A 23,621-nucleotide genomic window follows, 5' to 3' on the forward strand; every position below is an offset into this window, starting at 1 on the left:
GACCCTGTATAGGGTTTCCGAGGAGCAGCTGGTGAGTTTGAACCACCGACCTTGCAGTTCAAACGGCTTTGCAGTCTGGTGCATTAACCCACAGCGCCACAGCAGGACTCCATCAGTTCTTATCATATGTTACGTCTTGAACTGGTTGGACACTGACCGTTTCTTTTTTGGTACAATGAATGTGTGTATGCCTTCCATTTTCTTTGGATGCTTTCTAAATCATTTAATATTTTGCCCATGGAGTCCTTCAATATTGCCAAGTCGAGGCTTGTTTTTTTCCTTCAGTTCTTTCAGTTTGAGAACTGCTGAGTATGTTCTTCTCTTTTGATACCCGGCAGAAGTATGTTGATATCTCTGGGGGCTGTTCTGGGGCCCAGTGAAGATTCTGAAAATTCTCTCTCAACAGAGGGGAAGCTTGAGGAAGGGAGTGTTAGGGTCTGTTTTGTTCCGCATAGGATTACACAGGGCTACTAAGTGGGTGTCTTCACCTTGACAAAGGGTCTAGATGGAGGCCCCATAAGCAGGCCCATCTAAAATCAGACCTTCTAACCTTTGAATTTATAGGAAGCAGAATAATGGCCCCCCAAGTCTAGGTCCTAACCTCAGGCAGCTGTGATGTTACCGTACATGACAATGTTGTTGTTGTTAAGTGCTGTTGTCAAGTCAGTTCTGGCTCATAGAGACCCTGTATAGGGTTTCCAAGGAGCAGCTAATGAGGTTGAGCCACTGACCTTTCAGTTCAAAAAATGACTTTGCAGTCCAGTGCATTAACCCAGCGCCACACCAGGACTCCTACATAACAATACGGGCTTTGAAGGTCATTACATTAAAGACACTGAGATCAGATTATCTGGGACCATGTGGAGGCAGGAAAGGAAAGAGGGAGGCAGGAGAGCCAGAGAGGGAGATGCGGTGATGGAAGTTGAATCAGAGCCAGTCTTTCCCGAGACTCAGGGCCTTTGCATATGCTTTTCCCTCTGCCATCTCACACTTCCTCCTTCCTAAGTCCCCTCCTCCTCCTTTAGTACAGTTGTCTCTCCAACCTCCCATCACACTATTAGCAAACCGGTCTTATTTGTGGGCACCTCACTGCCCTCCCATGGGGCAGGGTACTTTGTCTCACCCCGACTGGCCCCAGAGCGGCGTGCAGGACCTTGTGCACAGGGATACCTGACCAGTTGAAGATCAATGTGCGTGCAGTGGCATTTAGAGCAGGAATCTCAAGTACAGGAGCCAAGTCCTCAGGAGTCAGTGGAGAGAACCAGGAGACTAGCTTTTGTTTTCAGTTTCCTGATCTGTAAATAGCGACAATTCAGCAGTCTGAGGACCAAAAGTACTACTATTTTAGAGTGCTTGCTGGGAGGAGGGGCTTCCTGATATCTGAGACTTGGTCATGTCCCTATTTATACATATGTTGTTGTTAAGTGGCATTCAGTTGGTTTCAACTCATAGCGACCCTGTATAGGGTTTCCAAGGAGTGGCTGGTGAGTTTGAACCACTGACCTTGAGGTTCAAACCAACTTTGTGGTTCAATGCTTTATCCTACAGCACCATATATATACTATATTAAATGCCATCAAGTCAGTACCAACTCATAGTGACCCTGGACAGGGTTTCCAAGAAGCAGCCAGAGGGTTTGAACTGCCAATCTTGTCATTAGTGCTTATCTTACAGAACACACCAGGACTCCATATATATATACATATATATATGTGTGTGGAGAGAGAGGGAGAGAGACAGGGAAGAAAAGAGCGAGAGAGGTAACAGATGTATGTATGTTTTTAACATATATAACTGGGGTCCTGGTGGGATGCTCTGGGCTAAACTGCAAGGTCTGTTTGAACCACAAGGTTGGCAGTTCAAGCTCATCAGCCACTTCTTGGAAACATACAGGGTTGCTATGAGTCAGAACTGACTCAATGACACTTAACAAGCACAACATATATATAACATGCCTGTCATATGCCCAGCACTTGGGTTGGAGCCACTGTCTGGCAGTGACCATGACCAGGTAAAATGTAAGACACAAGATAAATTTCAATTGCACACGCTTTTAATATCTAGTGCTGTTATATCAGAAATACCACAAGTGAGTGACTTCATCAAATTTATTTTTTCATAATTTGTTGTTGTTGTTGGGTGTCATCGAGTCAGGACCGAATTATAGTGGACCGTATGTAGGGTTTCCGAACAGCAGCTAGTGGGGCTTTAGGAGTCCAGTGCTTATCCTACACCACACCAGGGCTGCGATCACAGTTTGTTGTTGTTGTTGTTAAGTGCCTTCGAGTCGGTTCCGACCCATAGCGACCCTGTACAGGGTTTCCGAGGCTGTAAATCTTTACGGAAGCAGAAAGCCTTATCTTTCTCCCGTGGAACGGCTGCTAGTTTCGAACTGCTGGCCTTAAGGTTCACAGCCCGATTCGGAGGCTAAAAATCTGAATTCATAGGCTCTAGGGGACACTTTCTCTCTTTCAGTTCTGGAGGATGGTCCCTGTCTCCTTAGCTTGTTTCCTGATTCCTTGGCAATCTCCATGTGTCTTGGCATCTCTCTTCCCCCATCTCTGCTCCACTCACATGTTTAATCTCTTTTAGAGCTGCTGGTGTGGCGCTGTAGGGTCGGCAGTTCAAATCCACCAGCTGCTCCTCGGAAACTCTATATAGGGTTGCTATGAGTCTGAATCTCTCATTAATTTAACATTGACAACCCATTCCCAAATAAGATTATAACCGCAGGCACGTTGTTTTGAGTCTTCAAGTCGCTTCTAACTCAAGAATGGCTGCTGGGATTTGCAGTTCAGGGCTTATCCTACAGCACCACACCAGTTCTCCAACCACAGGCGTTTTGTTTGTTAAGTGCTGACGAGTCGGTTCCCATTCATAGTGACCCTGTATAGGGTTTCCGAGGCGCAGCTGATGGGTTTGAACCGACCATCTTGCAGTTAGCAGTCCAGCGCTGATCACGCAGCACCTCACCAGGACTCTAGACCACAGGAGGGAGTAGGCACAATTGAATCCACACCAACACATCAGCAACCAATCAAGCTTCGGCGTAAGTATGACCCGTGCACGGTTTGCTCTTCTGATTGGCTAATCTGTAGACTCTACCAGTTTGGCAGTTGCCCGTTTATTTCCGTTAGGCCTCAAGGCCCATCGCCCCAGCCTGGAGTTTTAGCCGCAGCCGCCAGGCCTGGAGCCTCGGCCGCCCGCCCCTCGCTTCTGGCCGCAGCCAATGGCGGCGCCTCCCGGGCTGTGGGCGCGGCCTCCCGCCACCAGAGGGCGCCCCGGCGGTCGCAACGGACTCACCGCCGCTGGTCGCCGGGGGGAGAGCTGTAAGCCAGCGAGCGCCCCGGCCGCCTCTGCCGCCCGCTCACCTGCGCGCCGCCGCCCGCCTATCGCGCGGCCCCCCGGTCAGGTAGGTGCACGCCGCCTAGCCCGCAGACCCCGCCGCGCCGTCTGACCCCGCGCGCCCCGTCTCCCAGCCCATACCCCTCCCCCCCCCGCGCGCGCCCCTGCTTCGTTCTCGCGCGGGGCCGTTAACGGACACAGCGGCGGTGGCGTTGGACCTCCGTCCTAGGCCACACTTCCCCGGCCCGGACGTCCCCGGCCGGACACCCCCGGCCGCCACGGCCCTTCCCGGCCGCCAACATGGAGGAGACCCCGGAAGCGGGGGAGGGCCGGGAGCCCGTGGGCCTTGACCACAAAAGACAGACGGTTCCCTGGGCACGTCCGCGGTCCACTCGCTGCCCAGGGCGGCCCGAGGGCCCGACGGCGGCGGGCAGAGGGCATCCTCCGGGTCTCTCCCGGGAGGGCACATCCTCACGGACTAGGAGAGAAAGGGGCCCTTTTCCTTTGCTGACGACGAAGAATAACTACATGACCCAGTTCCTGCATGCACTTCCGCTGGCAAAGCGCCCCTTTCTGGTTACTTACTCCCACCCCCTCCCTATTCTTGTCTCCTCTCGGGGTCGCAGGGCCTAAAGTATTTTGAATCTTTGGGGCGGGAAGGTTGCAGCTGAGTGATTATTTCTTTGGGGACAATCCCTCTTTTTGCGCGGGTGTTCTGTGTAGGATGGGTGGTGAATCGCTGCCTGTGTTTTCTGTGGATCCGGGGACTGCCAGGTTAGCTTTCTTTCCTCCACCCTTAAAGAATGAAGACCTGTCAGTTCCTATTAGGGTTAATTTCCTGTTCTGGAATGACCATCACAGGGGTGTGGTCAAGCTGGAAAACACTGGCTCGGTCCGGAGACGTTGCCCCTTCTGTGTGATTGGGTGGATTTGTCATTCGTTGAGCATTTACCGATTCTCTGATATTTAGGAATGAAATAGGGGCCCGTGTTAGCTATTTAAAGACCACATGAAACTGTTGTACGTTTGAAATGTGATATGTGCTCAGAGTGTAAAATACACATGGCTTCTTAAAAATTAAGAATAATAAAGACTGTAAACTATCATTCTATGTTTTAAATAGTTTAATGTTTATAGCGATTTTAGCTTTAAAGGAAACTGCAGGAAAGTACAAGGTTCCCATACACTCACCTGCACCCTGTTCTATTATTGATATCTTGCATTCCTGTAGTATATTTGTTACAATGATGCACCACTGTAGGTACATTGTTACTGTTTATGATTTACTTGAAAGGCCTGGTGTGGTGCTGTGGGTTAATGCGTTGGACTGTAAATTCAGTTTGAACTGCAAGGTCTGCAGTTCAAGCTTGAGCCAGTCGCTCCTCGGAAACCCGATACAGGGTTGCTTTGGATCGGATCCAATTCAACGGCACTTAACATGAACAACGACAACATAGTTTATTTTGCGTTCATTGTGTCGTATTTTGACAAATGCAGAAATGTCATGTGTCTACCATTGCTGTCTTGTTTCGCTGCTTGAGAGGATTTATAATTTTTAATTCTAAATGTTGACAATATGTTGGACCTTTAGGGTTGCACTGGACTTCAAGGTCTCAAGGTCGACAGTTCAAACTTACCAGCGGCTCCTCAGAAACTCTTTACAGGTCTCTATGAGTCGGAACCGACTTGACGGTGCTTAAAGACAAAGAATGAGTTTCCTTTTTAAAAAATAAGATAATCAAAAGTTTAAATTACATGTAGATTTTGCATTTCTCATGAAAGGAGCCCTGGTGGTAAGCACGTCACTGCTTGCCAAATAAAGAGGTCAGCCGTTCCAACCAACTTGCAGCCTTGGAAACCCTCGGGGGCAGTTGGAGTCAGATCTATAGGGTTGTTGTGAGTCCACATAGACAGCAGTGGGTTTGCCTTGGGTTTTATGTTTCTCTTGGATGATGTGTCTGAGTGTGGTGGGTTGGAAACCTTTGCTATCTGTTTATCTTTTCCTGCTTCTCTGATGGCCTCTGTCCTCTTCTCACCCCACTGCCCCCAACACTCAGCAAGGAACTCCCCCTGCTTTTGCTCCCACTCACCTGCACTCAGCTTTTGAGCTGAAATGTGCAATGGGGGCCTTGTCCTCATTTGCAGAATTATTCAACATCATTTTCACTGTGAAGAACTTTCCCCTGGCTTCAGCTCAGAATCCCTTCTTGAGTTATTACAGGCTGAATGTCAACTTTTTTTTTTTCATCTGTTCTACAAAGATCTCCTTGACCCTAAGGACTTCTGCCACGCTGATTCACATTACTGAGACTTTTGGCTGGGGGTGGTTCGTGATAGCTCAGCCTACACCCTTTTCCCTTCATATTCCCTGATGCTGTCCATTTTTATAAATTAGAATGATGGTTGTTAACCTTATATCAAAGAGCTCTGGTAGCCTAGTGCTTACTGGTTGGACTGCTAACTTCAAGGTCAGTAGTTTGAAACTCCTAGCCTATCTGCAGGAGAAAGATGAGGCTTTCTGTTCCCGTAAAGATTTACAGCCTTGGAAACCCTGTGCAGGGTTGCCATGAGTTGGAACCAACTCCACAGCGCACCACCAACAACAACCTTATGTCAACTTTATGGCCCCAGATGACCTTTCTTTTGATTGATTTTGAAAGCTACCAGTTTGAGTGGTGGTGGTTGTGTGCCATTTCGACCCACAGCCACTCTGTATAGGGTTTTCCGAGTCTGTAAATCAGAAAGTCTTATCTTTCTCCTGGGGCCCAGCTGGTGGATTCAAACTGGTGACCTCACGGAGAACAGTCCAAGGTGTAACCCACTACAGTTCCAGAGCTCCATCCTTCAGTGTTGTAAAGGAGAGAGAATGCTGATCGAACCTGAACCTCAGCTCTAAAGAGGTGAGAGTGAATGTTGGAAATTCTGTAATGTTTCAGTATGGGTCAGATTGAAAGAGGCAGAGTTTTGCTTGCGCTTGGCCACGTATAACCTAGAATGGCTTCCTAGAAAAGGTATGATGTGAGGAAACGCTGGTCTTCTAGATAATGACTAAAACAGTGTGTGTGTGTGTGTGTAATTTTCTACACAATCTTAGAACTCGAAGTGAAATTCGTTCTCTACAGTGTGAGGTGTTTATATTTCAACAAAAGTAAAACTAGATCTTTATAGTGGAGAAGGAATATTAAGATATTAATCCAAAAGGGAGATTACTATTAAACTCTAGTGACATTTGCTTTTTTTTTTGAAAAAGAAAGTTTTATTATTAAGTGATATAAAAAAATGAGGTGTTGTGTTCTTACCAGTTTTCTCCCAGCCAGAATTTTTTTCTTTTCTCTTACATGATTAGCAGTTTTTTGTTTAGTTAGTTCATATTTATTCTGATACCTCAGGGACATATTGGGGTAAATAACATATGTGGAGGAAAAGAAGAGTGATGAGAATTGAAGACACTTTAAATCAGTTAGTCCAGTGGACTAATAATAGACCATCAGTTTCCACAACCCCGAGATCCAAAGGACTAGATGGCCCCTAGCAACCAAAGAACTAGATGGCCCCTAGCACCACCACCGCTGTTCTGAAAGTGATCGCATTGGAACACTTCCTGTAGAGTAGGAGAAAATGTGCAGCAAAACTCAGAAAAATTATATAAGAAAAGACTCAAGGAACCTGAGACTGTGGTCCTCAACCTTCCTTCAGGTCTGGAACTGAACTCGGCCTCATGGCCCAATTCTTAGGGGGATAACAACATTAATCAGGTATGCTCACCGTGGAATAATTCAGCATTCAAAATCAAGAGAGCGCCATTAACCTAAGGGCACAGTTGAGAAGGGTTGCAGAGGAGACTGGCATGGAAACTGAGAATCCCACAGAGGCCATAGGGTCACTGTTGTTCCATGGAGAGAATGCCAATCATTGAGATGAAACCGTGTGCTATATTGAACGTAAAACGGATCATCTGTTCTGTAAACCTTCACTCAATTCACAATAAAAACGTTCTTTAAAAACATATGATGACGATCTCATTGGTTCCATTGTGTGTGTGTTAACAACATGGAAAATTACGTGTCGCACTCCTGTTATAGTTCTCTTGGCAGTGCGCAAGCTGAGCGTTTGCAGAGGGGTGTTGTAAAGGATCCTTTGCGTTGTTTGAAAAGTTGTGAATTTGAAGCAGGATGCTGATGACTTGGGGACAGGAGTGAGTCCTCATGGGCAGTGGTGGGCATGTCACTGACTTAGGTGACCTGGGCAAACTTGCACTCTGAGGGCCTCACATCCTTCTTCCCACCACGTAGGTGATGAGTTGACCTGGATGAGACACGAGGTGCTGTGCTGGACTTTTTGGGAGCATTGCCAGGTGTTATAGCCGATGGATTCTGAGATGTAATGGGGGTTTCAGGGTGGAACAGTCTCTGTGGGGCAAAAACAACAGCCCAGCAAAATACGTAAATAACTTCTCTGAGGATGTTTAGCACACCTTGAATCATCAAGTTTTCGTTTTTAGTCAGAGGGAAAAACTGCCTCATCAGGTATCTGTAAGATCTTAGCTGGTGCAAGAAGGCACTGGAACATCCCTAGTAATATTTCACTTGGTAGGCTCTCATCTCAGCCTTGCCTTTTTATTGTTTACAAGTATCGCCCTTGTAAACTAACATACTGTTGCAAGGTTGGAAATGAGGTTGTCTTCACTCTTTGTGTTTTAAAACCATCGCAGGAGAAACTTTAACCCCGGGTGGAATGTACTCTGTTGTTGCTGCCGTTAAGTGCTGTCCCGGCTATTCTGACTCCTAGCTACCATGTATAGGGTTTCCGAAGAGAGACTGGTGAGTTTGAACTGCCGAGGTCGTGGTTCATACCAACCTTGCCATCCAGTGCTTACTTAGCCCACAGCGCCACACCAGGATTATAATATAGAGTGTAATTACAGCTTTTCCTTTGAAATTCAGGATTACCTTTCTAGGCAAAAATCTAACACTGTAGCACATTTACCTGGGGGCACTCTCTAGCCCTTTCTTGCCCATCCTGTAATTAGCACTAGAGGTTAAGCTTCATGAGTTTGTTAGGAATCTCCTTTAGTGACTCAGATAGTCAAGTACTCAACAAGGAGTGGAAAGGTTGGCAGTTTGAAGCCACCCAGAGGCACCTTGGAAGAAAGGCTTGCTGGTCTGCTTCCCCGAAGTCATGAAAACCTTATGGAGCTGTTCTTTTCTCTACACATGAGGTCACCGTGAGTCGGAATGGACTCGATGGCAACTAACAGCCGCACACTGTGTGCCAGGCCAAGTCCCTAGATGACACAAACCATTAGGTGCTTAGCTGCTAACCTAGAGGTTGACACCTGGAATCCATCCAGAGGTGCCGCCGAAGAAAGGCGTGGTTGTCTGCTTCCCAGACGGCTCAACTGTTGGGAGTACCGCTCGACTGGGACGGACACACTTGAGGTGGCCATGAGTTAGGGTCAGCTCCACAACAACAATCACACATTTGGTCAGAAAAACAACAACAAAAAAGACTCGCTGTGGGCTAATGTGCTGGACTGCAAAGTCGTTTGAACCACAAGGTCAGTGGTTCAAGCTCATCAGCCGCTCTTTGGAAACCTTGTACAAGGTCACTGTGGGTGGGCAATGACTCGACAGCACTTACCAACAATGGAGTCAGAATGGAACTGCTCCCTAGGATTTCCAAGACTAACTCTTTACAGGAGCAAGATCATCTCAGATTTCACCCATGGTGGGTTTGAAGCTCTGACCTTACCACTAGCTTAATCCTCTGTGCCACCAGGACTCCTCATTAAGTCCTTGTTGTTTACTACCATCGAGTCAATTCCAACTCATAGCGACACTGTGCAGGGTTTTCGAGGAGTGACTGGTGAGTTTGAACTGTCAACCTTGTGGTTGCCAGTCCAGCACTGATGGTTCAGCGCCACACCAGGGCTCCATCAGGTGAAGATGGTGATGGTGATTATGTGTTGTGGAATCGGTTCCGACTCATAGCGACCCTGTACAGCGTTTCTGAGGTGGTAAATCTTTATGGGAGCAGAAAGCCTCATCTTTCTCCTGAGGAACAGCTGGTAGTTTCGAACTACTGACCTTGAGGTTCGCAGCCCAGTTCGCAATTACTATGTTCCCAGAGCTGCTTTCTGGTGAAGCTAGGTGGAGCATATTTTAATGTAGAGATTTCCCCTGTGGAGAAATCCTCTGCTGCTTCTGAGTTCTAAGTGATGTCACTTGAACATATATGTGTGTGTGTGTACATATGTACTCTGTTCTGCCCAAGTGGAACTGTACTTGTCTTTTACAACCCAACCCAGGTCCACCGTAACTCACTGCTAAAGAGTTTGTTCTGACTCAGAGCAACTCTATACAGGATTTGTGAGACTAAATTTGTGTGGCAGCAAGCAGCCTCAACTTTCTCCCTTGGGCCAACTAATGGTTTTGAACCTCCGACCTTGCAGTTAGCAGCCCCTGCTTAGCCCACAGCAACACCAGGGCTCCTTAGGGCGTTAGATAGGTGCTTGTCCTCCTGTAGGCACTATTGGCATTTAAAGTACAGAATGGTAGAGCTCCTGACTCATGCTAACAGCCCACAGAGACCTGTGGGACCAGAGTGTCAACCTGGGGAGGTAGTTGTGAGTGCCTAGTTGGGAAGGTTGCCCTCCCAAACCTGGGAGGTCACAGTTAGAGCCTAGGAATTTTTCTGAGAGCATTGGGAAGCCGTTGGAGAATTTTACACAGAGGTCTAAAGTCCAATAGGTGTTTTTAAAAGCGCATTCCTGTTAGTTTAGTAAGGGCAGTGGTTGGGGTGGGGACAGTGGAGAGGACGGAGAGCTAAGAGCATAGGCAGGTGATGAATTGGAAGATGGGCCTCAGCTGAGGAATCTCCGTGGTGGATGCGATGGTTAAGCTGTGTTGCTACTGGGCTTTGTCAATGGATTGACTGCTTGTGAAAATGAGAGGAACAGACTATAACGGTGTATTCTGACTCACTAGGCAGCTATGAAGAGCAACTTTATATGGCATGACCTCAAAGACCAGTTATGCCCTGAGAAAAAGCAACAAAATCCTGCCCAGTCCTGCACCAAGCTCATCATCATTGTTATCTGTGAGCCCACTGCCGCTGTACCTGTGCCATCTATCTTGTTGGGGGTCTTCCTCTTTTTCACTGACGCTCCATTTTACTAAGCATGATATCCTTCTCCAGTGACTGGTCCCGTCTGATTGTATGTGGGAAGTATGAGAGATAAACTTCTGGCTTTTAAGGAGCATTCTGGCTGGGTTTTTCCAGTACAGATTTGTTTGTTCTTTTGGCAGTCCATAATACTTTTAATATTCTCCTCCAACACCACAACTCAAATGCTTCAATTCTTCTATGGCCTTCTTTTTCATTGTCCAACGTTCACTTGCATTTTAGGTTATTGAAAATACCATGGCTTGGGTCAGGCGCACCTAGGTTCTCAAACTGACATCTTTGCTCTTGAACACTTTAAAGAGGTTTTGTCCAGCAGATTTGCCAAATATGCAGTATGTCATTAATTGACCGCTGCTTCCATGAGTGTTGATGGTTGACCTGAGAAAAATGAAGTCTTGGGCAACTTCATTTTTTCCCCCATTTATATGGATGTTATTTATTGGTCCCCTGGTGAGGGTTTTTGTTGTCTTTACAATGAGATGCAATCCATACCGAAGGCTGTGGTCTTTGATCTTCATCAGTATTAGTATTTTAAGTCCTCTTCCTTTCAACAAGCAAGGCTGCATCATCTGCATATGCAGGCTGTCAATTAGTCATCCTCCAATCCTGATGCCACATTCTACATACAGTTCAGCTTCTCACATTATTTGCTCAGCGTACAGAATGAATACATACGGTGAAAGAATACAGCCATGGCGCACACCTTTCATTTGCGAACACCTGCTTCTTAGTCTACGTACAGGTGTCTCATGAACACAAGTATTCTGTACTACTCATTCTCAGTGTTGCCCATAGTTTATCATGATGCACACAATCAAAGCCTTTCCATAGTCAATAAAGCGAAGGTTCACATCTTTCTGGTGGTATTCGCTGCTTTCAGCCAAGATCCATCTGACGTCATCAGTGATGTCCCTCGTTTCACGTCCTCATCTGAACCTGACTTGAACCTCTGGCAGTTTTCTGGCAGAGTACTGTTGCCATCATTTGTGAATTAACGTGAGCAAAAATTTACTTGCATTAATGGTATTGTCCAATTTCTACACTCTGTTGGGTCACCTCTCTTTGGAACGGGCACAGATATGAATCTCTTTCATTCAGGTGACCAGGTAGCTGTCTTCCAAATTTCTTGGCAGAGATGACTGAGTGCCTCCAGTGCTGCATCAGTTTGTTGAAAGATTTCAGTTTGTATTCCTTGGATTCTTGGAGCCTTTTCTTTGCCAGTGCCTTCAGTGCATCTTGGATGTTTTTCAGTATCATTGGCTCTTGATCATATGCTACTTTTAGATATGAGGGGATTTTAAAAAGTTTGTGGAAAAATTAGATTGTCTTTCAATTCCATTTTTCCACGAACTTTTTAAACAGCCTTTGTATAAACCCCTCAGTTGGATAGGACCCCTGGTGTGGATCAGTGTGGATCAGTACTGGACTTTGAGCCATAAGGTTGGCAGTTCAAACCCACCAGCTTCCATAGAGTTTCTGAGACTGTAAAATCTTTATTGGGGCAAACGGCCTCTTTCTTTCCCAGAGCAGCTGGTGGGTTTAAACCACTGACCTTGAGGTTAACAGCCTGATGCCTAACCCACAGCATCATCAGGGCTCCTTAAAAGAGGGAAGGGGAGAGGGTATTTCACAAGTAAAACTACTCCGTGCTGAACAGAATCAGAACATTGGTTGACTAGGGAAGGGGCATGAGAGAACTTTCTGGAATGATGGTAATGATCTATATCTTTATGGGTCTGGGTTACATCAGTGTGTCATATGTTAAAACATAAGATCTGTGCATTTTAACAACAGCAGCAAAAAAAACTAAAATACTAAACTCCAGGGAATTAATGATAGGACTCATGGTGTGGATCAGTACTGGACTTTGGGCCGTAAGGTCGGCAGTTCAAACCTACCAGCTTCTCCTCAGAAACCCTATACAGGGTCACTATGAATCCGAACTGACTCAATGGCACTTACCAACAACAGGGAATGATATGCTTACTAATGGGTGTAGAGGTGATTTATAATTGATACTTCTAATCTCTCTGTCAGATGGAAATTCATAAACATAATAAGGTGGATTCCAAGATGGACAGATGGAGACAGAGGGGAACATGACAAATAGAGCAAAATATTAATCACTGAACATAGACAGTGTGTGGGGATATGGAGTTCATTTGTAGAAACTTCACCGTGTTCGAAAACTATCGTCTTAAAATTTGGGGAAATTTTTTTGTTTAATAAATGACTGAAAATGAAAAGCGCTGTTTTATTTAAATATCGCCTGATGCTCTGTTCTCAAAGTCTAATCAGGTGGAAGGGGGAAAGTATTTCACATAGTAAAACAAATCTGCACTTTATTTCCTTCTAGACTCTCTTGAATTGTCAGCTCTTTGGCACCTGTCCTTTGTAAGAGGTTCAAGGGTTTCTGTCACTTTCTGAGGGAACATCTAAGGCTATTAAGGGATTATCACTACCTGAGAGTTCCTTCTAAACCATTAGATTTACTCTGTGAGTGAACCTGAGTGAACTCCGACCTCCTCGTGGCTCAAACTGACTTTGTGGTCCACAGTGTCACACAGGACTTTGGTTCACTACGGTGGTGGGTGTTACAGCAAATAGTATTCTTTTCCTGATTTCCTTTTCAGAGTTGTCTTGGTTAGTGTAGCTGAATCCAGCTGATTTCTGTATACTCATCTTGTCCCCTGCCACTTTGCTGAATCCTTCTCTGAGTTCCAGTAGCTTTCTGGTAGAATCTCAGGGGTTTTTTTAATGTATAGAATCATTTCATCTCCAAATAGGCAGTTTTCCTTTTTCCTGGCCAATATGGATGCCTTTTGAGTTCATTTACTAAAAGTAAATCTTTTAGTCTTACAAATAATACATCAGTAAATATCCTTGTACCTGCAAGTGTGGATTCAAACAAACAGATTTGTGTATGTGTCAAATATGAAACGGACATATGGAAGTAGATAAAAGAGTAGGGTGAACTCCCATATACCTCTCAGCCAACTGTAACAGTTCCCACATTTTTGGAATTCTTGTTTAGTTTCTACCTTGTACCTATTTCTTTTGGCTACAGTAACTTAGAGGCAAATTCCAGGCATTAAGCCAGTCTACTGTTAGGGGTTTTAAGACATTTTCCTTTGGAAAATTTCAAGCAGATGCACAATCAAGAGACTTATAGGAATCTCCATGCATTCTTTACTTTGCTGTTTCCTTCTCTACCCCTCCCCCCCAATGTTTTCAGTTGGAGTATTTCAAAGCAAATATTAGACATTAACTTCTTCCATCTGTAAACACTCCAATCAAATACCATCATCTAAGCATTAAAGATCAAAACATTTAGAACTGGTTGTATTTAAAAGATGAGAAGAGTCAACTGCAGCTGCTAATGTGTTCGGTCATTCCAGTCCCTGCCCCCAACCACTTCGCTCTGAAGAAGGTGGATTTAAAAATAAAGCTACAGCTAGTAAACAGTAATGGAAATAAAAATGTCCGCTATGTGCTTAAAACCTGGGTGGAATTTCTCTTTGTGTCAGAAGAGTCTCAATGCATGGTTTATGTGGTAGATGTCTTCTGAGTTTTAAGCCTCAGTGGTTCTCAACTGGGGAGCCTGGTGCTAAATAAAAGGTCGGCAGTACAAACCCACCAGCCACTCTGAGGGAGAAAGATGCCACAGTCTGCTTCTGTAAAGATTGTTGTGTGTTGTTGTTACGTGCCTTCGAGTCAATTCCGACTCCCGGTGACCCTGTACATACAGACTTTCCAAGGAGCAGCTGGTGGGTTTGAACTACCGTCTTGTGCTTCATAGTACAGTGCTGATCCTACAGCAATACATCAAGAGTCCTCTGTAAAGATTATAGCCGTGAAAAACCCTATAAGACAGCTTTCCTCTGTTCTATAGGGTCCCTAGGAGTCAGAGCTGACTTGTTGGCAGTGGGGTGATTGTGCCTTCTAGGGAGCATATAACAACATCTGGGGTGGAGCTACTTGCGTCTAGAAGCTGAGGATACTGCTGACCATGCTGCAATGCACAGGATGGCCCCAAATGTCAAGGTTGAGAAACCCTTTTTGAGGACATTAAAAGATGATGTTTTACAGGACTTCTGACTGGTTTGAACTGGTTCAGTCTTGGCTGATGAAGAGAAACCAAAACAGACCTAATTTTATTTTGGGGTGGGTGGGTGGTGATTTGGAATGAGAAAAGTAATGGCTCGGCACCCTGGAGTGGGAGACTTGAATTGTTGTGAGCCGTTAAGACCATAGTGTGTGAGATTGGATTATTGCCAGCGCTGTGGAGAGCAGCCTGCTTTTATAGGGACTCTGCTGCCATCTTTGAGTGGGGCGTTGCTGCTTCCAACTCTGCTCAAAGTTCAGCAGGCTGGAGATGGGGTTGCTATGCAACAGGCACACTCCCCAGGTTTTCTAAGAGGGAGAGTAAGTGAGGAACAGGGATTCAGCCTGTAGGTTTTCCTGTTGATCTCTTCATTCCAGTTAACCCAAATTTAAAATGCCAGGTTTGTTTCCGTTTCCCTTCCTCAACTACGACTGAGCTGGAACCAACCAGTTTGATCACAAATATCTTCTCTTTGGCTCTTCTTCAACTTGCTGGTTACTGCTCAGTAAACATCCATCAGTGGAAATAAACATGTGTCAACATTTGCAAGTGTTGAATTGAAGGCATACTCTTCCCATCCAGAAAATTCCACTTGAAGTAACTTCATTCAGATCTCTCTTCCATCAATCTGATCCATAAGGGTTATTCCAGAAGCTTGTGGAACAAAGTATGTATAAAGTTGAGTCTCTGCTCACAAATAAGGCAGACTCTCTTGGAGAGCTTCCAGAAATAAAATCAGGCCACTTGTTGTGGCAGTTTAAGCGAACAGATAGTTGTAAGTGGTGTCAAGTCGGGTCCGACTCATAGCAACCCTGTAGAGGGTGTCTGAAGAGTGACTGATGGGTTTGCACTGCCGACCTTGAGGTTAGCAGCCCAGTGCTTACTCTATAGTGTCATACCAGGACTCCAAGTATATATAGATAAGAAACAAAACTTGTAGCCTGGGAAGGAAGAAAAGAGAGGAGAGAAAACAATAGCGTTTTTCATGAAGATTGTTTAGGAAGGCATGCTCCATCTGCATGGCTGTTCAGACTTGTGCGCCATCGAGTCGGCATGGCCTCACAGCTACTGCTTGTGGTAGACTAGAACTGCCCCATGGGGTTTCCTAGGCTGTAATCTTTATGGAACAGGGTGGATTGATCCTGGCTGCAAGAGTGGGCTCAATGTAACAATTGTGAGGGTGGTACAGGGCTATGCAGTGTTTTGTTCATTATGCCTGGGGTCACTGTGAGTCGGAACCGACTGGACGGTATCTGACAGCAGCTATGGCATTATGGGGTGTTCCTCTAAGCTGCTAGCTGAGGTCAGTCTTGTGACTCTTTCTGTTAGCAGCCAGGTAGTTAACTGTTGTACCATCAGGGCTAGAGTATGGAAACCACCTTTCCTGTGCTCAGGGTGTGCTAGACAATGGGGGGTGGGGAGGACAGGGAGATCCCAAATCGTGGTGACCTTATGTAATTCATTCTGTGGCTTGTTTCTTTCCAGATTGTTCCTTTGGAAAGTGGCTGTGCAGGATAACATGTCCAATGTGTCTGAGGAGAGACGAAAACGACAGCAGAGCATTAAGGAGGGGCTCCAGTTCATACAGTAAGCGCCCGAGACTTCACACCTGCTTAGTCTTGTCTCAGTCTTTGTGTTTTGGTTTTGTTTAAAAAAATGTGCCCGGACATTTTGCAGAGATTAAGGAACATTTCAGTCATGCTGAACAGATCCTATTAACTTGGGTTAGAAATGCAGTATTTTGGTTCCAGCAATCATTTTTGCTCGGGTGTATTTGAAGATTCTTTGTGTCCTGTTGTCCATTTTTAGGACTCGCATCCTCCCGCATCCCCACAAACTATTAGACTGAGGAACTTGAACCTAATCCCGTAAGAACAGTCGGATGAGTGAATAGTGACTGAAGACTAGCAGATGTGTTCTGAAATCTCATGCATGGAGCCTGGTCTCTAACTGGGCACTTCGCTACATGCACAGCCCAGGATCTGGGTGGGCCCATCAACTTCTCTGTTCCCTTTTGGGAAGGAGATAGTTTTTCTCCTTTATTTCATGTTGCATTAGATCAAATAGTATGAGTGGTGCTGGGCTATTTTTGGCATTTAAAGAACTAAGCTTCCTTTTAATAAAAGGATGATTCGAAAAGAAAATGCTGTACGTCCTGAAGGCATTACTAAAGGCATAGTTAGGGTTAGATTTTTTTTTTTTTTCGTGGCTACTGTCATATGTGACCAAAGGTATCTCACTACTAACCCACTGCTGTCGATCTCCCCCTAGGACACACCCTGGGGTTTCTGAGATTGTGAATCTTAACGGAAAGAGATGGATGTCCTCTTTGTCCCATGGAGCAGCTGATAGGTTCGAGCATCCAACCTTGCGTTTAGCTGCCTCTAGGGCTCCTGAGGGAGCCCTGGTATAGCGCTGTGGGCTAATGCGTCACACTGCAGAGTCGTTTGAACTGCAAGGTCGGTGGTTCAAGCTCACCATCTGCTCCTTGGAAACCCTATACAGGGTCACTATAGGTCAGAATCGACTCGACGGCACTTCACAACAACACAGGGCTCCTGTAACTGATGCTACTAAGAATGGTGCCTTTCACCAGTGGTGTTGGCAGTGGGAGGGAGGGGTTGGATTTGGCAGCTCCTCACACGTCAGTTTGAATTCAGGTGACTTCTGACTGAAGCAGTGCCTAATCATAGAATCTCTTTGTTTCTTCTTCGTAGGTCGCCGCTGTCGTACCTGGGGACACAGGAGCAATATGCGGTAATGGCTCTGGGAAGGTCGGCTGGAGAGCTCTGCAGATAGCTTGTGCGCTGTAATCTACAGCAGGGTTTGCAAACTAGGGCCCACAGGCAAATGCGACCCACCGAGTGTTTTTGTAAATAGCGTGGGCACAGAGTTGGAGACCTGAAAATAATATCTAAAAGGTGCTCTTCATCATTTTTCTTTATAGAGAGACATTAGAACATTCTGAATATTCCGGTCGGAAGCTGGCTAAGTAAATCCTGATTTAACTCCAGAATGTTGTCTGTAATTCAATAGGAAGGCGCTTCTAAAAGTTCATAGAAACATGAAATGAAAAAATACTGACCTTTTCCACAAACTTTTTTGAAGCCCCTTTGTATTAAGGAGAATAAGCTTTTTGGTTTTCTTTTTGTGTTTTTCAAGATTTTCTCTTCAACAAGCAAACGAGAGCTGCTCAGACAGCAAGTGACTGAGGCCAGGTTTTACAGTTCCTTACAGGAGTGCTTTTGCTCTTTCAGTTTGTTTCCTCTGACATTTTCGTCCAGCTGTTGTTGTTAAGTGCTGTTGAGTCCGTTCTAATTCATAGTGACCCTGCATAAGGTTTTTGAGGAGTGGCTGGTGGGTTTGAACCATCGACCTTGTGGTTAACAGCCCAGTGCTTATCCTACAGTGCCACACCAGGATCCAAATGAAAATTTACTTATATGCCCTTTTGCTTAAGATGTTTCACATGGCCACTTTCTGTTTTTAGGTATACTTAGGTGACCTTGTGAGAAATCTTTTTAATGAAGGAAATGATGTCTACCGGGAACTGGACTGGGATGGCTCAATGAGCCAGTACACAGAAGCCTTGAATTTAGCTGATTATGCAAAGTCTGAAGAAATTGTAATTCCTAAGGAGATCATTGAAAAACTACATATAAATCGTATTGCCTGCTATTCTAATATGGTGAGTTACAATTAAAAAAAAAAAAAAAAAGTTCCTAGGCGAAACATTTGTTCCCCAATGCTGTAGTGCAGGGATGGAGAATGTCTGGTCCGTGGGCTCTACAAGGCCCTCAAAATCGTTTGGTCTAGCCCTGCCAAGGCAACCATAGTTCCAACCAACCGTATTTCATGAAATGTTTGACCAAATATAGCAGGCTAATTTTTAAGTTAGTAATTTTGGCCCGCAGACGATGTTATAAATTGTAGCAGAAAAAAAGGTTCCCATCCCTGATGTGTATGTAATAAGTTAATAAAAAGTGAATTTCCCAATTTTAGTTTTGAAGAAGAGCCTCTTCACTGCTTTCCTAAAAAGGCCTGAAGCTTGTGGGAATTAGCTTGGGACAAATGTCTTAGGGTTTTCGGAAATGTGTTTCTTAGGCAGTAATTCTTGGAGAGTCTGATAAACTTTGAGAGGTCTATATATTTTTTAAAAATCAACTTGGGAAGAGAGAGATGTTCAGAGAGAACTGTATCTTTCTGGTATCCATGTCGTCAACAGTGGGCTTCTCGTTTTTTGGTAGGATTGGGAGTCACATTTCCGTTTGACATTTTAATGGACTCCAGAAAGGAAAACAGGAGGGGAGGGAGAAGATCAGACATGGGAGGGAAACCTGGGGGCTTCAGCTCCAGGTTTGCAGAATTGGTATGCTATAAGAATTTGAGGCCTTTATGGCCAAGTATTAACATTTGTCTGATCTGGGTGGTGGGTAACATGGATATTCCTGATACTTGTTCTACTTTTGTATATTTGAAATTTCATAATAAAAATAATTTGAAAAGAAGAGTAATAGCATCAGCTTAGAGTTTAAAAGGAGGCTATTCAGTTTCAGTCTTAATCTGTTTGCATTAGTGCAAGAAATGAATCACTTAGCTGCGAACTTTATTCTTTGATCTTATCCTCCAGGGTTGCCCCGAAAAGGTTTTAGAAGACTGTGAGATAGTCCTCGACTTCAATGCCAGTAACTGCAAAGCTCTGTATCGGAAAGCTAAGGCTCTGAGTGATTTAGGAAGATACAAAGAGGCTTACGACGCTGTCGCCAAATGCTCTTTAGCTGTGCCTCAGGTATGGGAGTGCATTGGTTTGTTCATAAACATTTTATTACTCCACGTGGAAAAATGTCAGTCAGAGGGTTAAATTTTCAATGCAGCCTTCCACCTGGTTCAGTTGTATATTGGAACCTGCTCCAAAAGGTTTAATTGCTGCAGTAAGCATCTTTACAGGAAATAAGTTATACCTGTCTTGACTCGGCTTTATGGTTAGGACCAAGAACCCTCCATTAATCGTATATGCTACCCTTTTTCAGGATGAACACGTAATAAAACTAACTCAAGAACTAGCTCACAAATTGGGATTTAAAGTAAGGAAAGCCTACGTTAGAGCTGAGGTAAGCTAGAGTTCTCTACAGAAGGTTTTTCATTTCATTTTAAAACCTAGACTCAGTTCTGTTCTTAAACAAGTGTCTTTATTACTGTATTTCAGCTCTCATTAAAATCAGTTCCTGGAGATGGAGCTACCAAGGTAAAGTTATTACCTCTTCAAGAGTTAGGATTTTTTTTCAAATAAAAAGGTATAAAGCTTTGGGGGCATTTCTACTTTTAATATTTTGGGTTTGTTTATTTTTGAGATCTTTTTATTCCTCAAGCACGTAATTGTCCATAGCTTCCTGTTACTTTAAAAGTCAACACAATACATTTGAGTCTTCACCTTTCTGAAGGTCTGTTGGGTCATTTTGCAGGTTGTTGATAGATACTAGGTATTGCATGTATATGAAAAAGAGTCGTTTGGGGACAAATAGCAATAATTTGGGGAATCATTGTGATTTTTTAAAAATAATTAAGGGAAGTTTTTGTTTTGTTTTTAACAAACAGTATGTTGTCTTGAAGTTCTTATATGCTAATGACCATTATGAGTTGTGGGGTGGGTAATGGCTGGAGGAGACTCCAAACCGGTGGTCTTTGAAAGCCCCTCTTAGAACTGACTGTCCTTTGAGAAATGCTGGTCCTCAAGAAAGAATTGGTGATACTGCTAGACTAGGGCCTCATTGGACACCACATATTATACAGGTTTGAAATTTTCATTCATTTCTTGAATCATGATTATAAGGTGGTTAAGTGTCTGGGAAAACTTACATGGTTCTCTTAAAGTGAGCTGTATGGCTTGTTTCGTCGCTAGAATCCTGAAAATGTTCTGATCCATTCTTTGGTTTCATTTCTAGGCTTTGACCTGTTCTGTGGAAGATATTGAACCGGGTATGTTTTGACCTGTCACCACATTTACAACCTGAAAAGTACCAGCTTTAAGATTGATTGATGTCTGTTTCAGCACTGTCCAATAAGATTGCTGGATGGCTTCACAGTATTCAAACAGAGCCCTGTTGAAATTGACCTTTGTGCTTCAGGGTGTACCACTCGAATGATTGACAATAACTGATTCCATTAAGGAATTTTTGGACACCCACTGCAGTCTACCCCACTGTCTGACAGCTGAGTCCGAATGGGGTGCAGACATTTTAAGAAAGAAAGAAAATGTTCTCCAGAATGAACAGATCTCTCCCTGGATAATGTGGATTCTTTTTATCATTGCTTTGACCAGTTTATTTGTAGTTGCTTTTACTGTTGTATCTATTTGTTTTACTTTTGCTTTCCAATTGTTGTCGAACTGCTGGCCTTGCGGTTCACAGCCCAATTTGTAACCACTACACTAGGAGACCCTAGCTCTTATCCCACCTCCACCCCACCCCCGTTACCATTAGCTATTAAGAGTGTAGTACTCGTATTATGTAATGAACCACTGCATTTTCATTCGTATTGCAGATTTACTAACACCGAGGCAAGAAACCATTCCTGTTGTTTCTCTACCTGCACCCAGTTTTCCTCACAAAGTTGGAAGTGAACTCACTTCCGTTCCTATTATGCCCTTGGCTTCTGTTTTGCCATTGCAAGTGGAAGAGAGCTCGCTGGCTCCTACGGTGCTGGCAAATGGCGGGAAGATCCCCTTCACCATGCCGGAGGCTTTTTTTGATGATGGAGATATGGTTCTTGGAGAGGAAATCGATGACCTCCTCGATTCTGCACCAGAAACGAATGGAAGTGTTATGGTAAATTTAAGTGATACTCCTTTCTTCTGAAACCAAACCAGACCTTTGGCATCGAGTTGATTCTGACTCATAGCGACTGTCTAGGACAGAGTAGAAGTAGTCCCATGGGGTGTCTGAACAGTCATCCTGATGGAAACCGACGGCCACATCTTTCTCTTGTGGAGTAGCTGATGAGTTTGAACCACTGACCTTTCAGTTGGCAGCTCAGCACTTAACCACTGCGCATCCAGGGCCGATGCTTGGTAAAGTCAGCGAGCAAGAGGAAGACCCTCAATGAGCTGGAGTTTTGCTGTGACCGCAGCAATGGGCTCAAATTTACCTACTATTGTGAGGATGGCACGGGATCGAGCCACGTCACTATGAGTTGGAATCGACTTGATCCAATTGGGTTTTCTTTCTGAAGGCAGCATTTATTTAGAAATACATATACTTATACAGGACTCCTGTTGTGGTGCTGTAGGATCCACACTGACCTGCAAACCACAACGTTGGCGGTTCAGACCCACCACCTGTTTCTTGGAAACTCTGTACAGGGTTGATTTGGGTCGGAATCAACTCCACGGCACATAACAACAACAAGAACATACTTATGCAATCGGAGTAGATACTGTCAGTTTCATCTGCTATCTAAATTGTTTTTTCTTAACCTGAAAGTGACGTCTGCCCTTCTATGCTGGTAGCTGGCTGATTGGGCAGGGGTTTTGTTTTGTTGTTTCTGTATTGTATTTTTCCTGGAAGTATAGACATAGCAAAGCAGCTTCCCATTCAGTAATTTCTGTACAAATTGTTCAAGTGACTTTGGTTACACTCTTCACAGTGTGTTCACATTTAATTTGGTCATTTTTTAAGTAAAAAACAAAAACAGTGAATATTCTATCCGGTAATTAGCACTTTTTCATACTCCTATTGGTGGTTCAAGCCCACCAGCCCCTCCACAGAAACTCTATAGAGGGTTGCTCTGAGTTGGAACCAACTTGACAGCACTTTAGCAACAACAACAAATTGGGATCCCATATTATGGAAAGGGGAAGTTTAAAAGAACTGACAAAAGATGTGCTTATTTAAGGAAAGGTAAGTTCTGTGGTTTAAAGACTTGCCGTTCCTGAAGGATAAGTCTTCAGTAACCATTCATTGGAAAGCCAAGGTCAGCTAACTATAGCTTGGCTAATTAGCACCCACTCCCTTTTCTGTTCTTGTTCTTTTAACTTTACTTTTTTTTTTTTAATTGTTATAAAAATATATGTACCACAACATTTGCCAATGCAGCATTCGCTGCCTGCTTTCGTATGGCTTGTAATCTGGAGTGGTTTTCCCATTTGTAAATACAATGGGGAGTCAAATATTATCTGTACTCTGGCTATAGAATTTAATAAGCTTTTAGAAAAGACAAATACATCATTTTTTGACATAATCTCCTTGCTTTTCAATACACTGTGTGTTCATCTGTCAACAAGGTTTCATATCCCCTTTTTAAAAAATGTTTTAGGCTGAGCTGTCTTCTCTTCTTCATCAGAGGTGAATCTTAATTCTTGAAGGGCTGAGGTCAGAGTACCACACAGGTGAAAGTTCAATGGAGCAAGAGCAGGACTATAGGGAGCATGCTTTAACGCCTCAAAATGAAGTTTTTGCAGAGTCACCAGTGCGGGTGGAGGTGTGCGGATATGCACTGTCGTGTAAGATCACAGTACCCATGAACAGCAGTCGTCCGGGTTTAATCCCAAAGTGAGGCTGCAGCTCTTTAGTGAGCATCTCACTGTAATGAGCATTGTAAATTGCTGAACCTTTATCCTGATAGTGTTCCAATACTGGCCCTTGAGAATCCCAAAAAACTGTAAGCATCAGTTGATGATAGGTGATTTGGAACTTTTTCGTGGTCGACGATTGAGGATGTTTCCATACTCTGCAATTTAACTGTCATGTTCATAGTGATGAATGCATATTTTGTTACCAGAAAAAATTTTTTTAAAAGACACTTCTATCTTCCTTTGAGGATTGGTCCAAATTTTGTGTGTAGATGTCCAGACACTTCTGGTTATGGTCGTCTGTGAGTTGTTTTGGTCCCCATCTTGCACAAACTTTTCGGAACCCAAGTCTAGCATGGATTATTTCACAGGCAGAGTCATGGCTGATATGCTTATGACTTGCCACGTAATCCACTGTCC

At 44.3% G+C, this 23,621-nt stretch overlaps 1 protein-coding gene across 1 annotated transcript in view; it reads left to right on the plus strand.

The window, feature by feature from the left end:
* Positions 1-16,059: 16,059 nt before the first annotated feature.
* ZC3H7A (zinc finger CCCH-type containing 7A) overlaps positions 16,060-23,621 on the plus strand; it is a 34,440-nt gene continuing 26,878 nt past the window's right edge. Inside the window, exons 1-8 of the mRNA XM_006867211.1 lie at positions 16,060-16,222; positions 17,353-17,392; positions 18,126-18,323; positions 19,266-19,424; positions 19,666-19,746; positions 19,842-19,880; positions 20,578-20,611; positions 21,176-21,459. Coding sequence (XP_006867273.1) covers positions 16,155-16,222; positions 17,353-17,392; positions 18,126-18,323; positions 19,266-19,424; positions 19,666-19,746; positions 19,842-19,880; positions 20,578-20,611; positions 21,176-21,459 — 903 coding nt within the window. The 5' untranslated portion in view covers positions 16,060-16,154. The remainder of the gene's footprint in view (positions 16,223-17,352; positions 17,393-18,125; positions 18,324-19,265; positions 19,425-19,665; positions 19,747-19,841; positions 19,881-20,577; positions 20,612-21,175; positions 21,460-23,621) is intronic.

Source organism: Chrysochloris asiatica, unplaced genomic scaffold (assembly GCF_000296735.1).
Source record: "Chrysochloris asiatica unplaced genomic scaffold, ChrAsi1.0 scaffold00102, whole genome shotgun sequence".
Classification (NCBI taxonomy): domain Eukaryota; kingdom Metazoa; phylum Chordata; class Mammalia; order Afrosoricida; family Chrysochloridae; genus Chrysochloris; species Chrysochloris asiatica.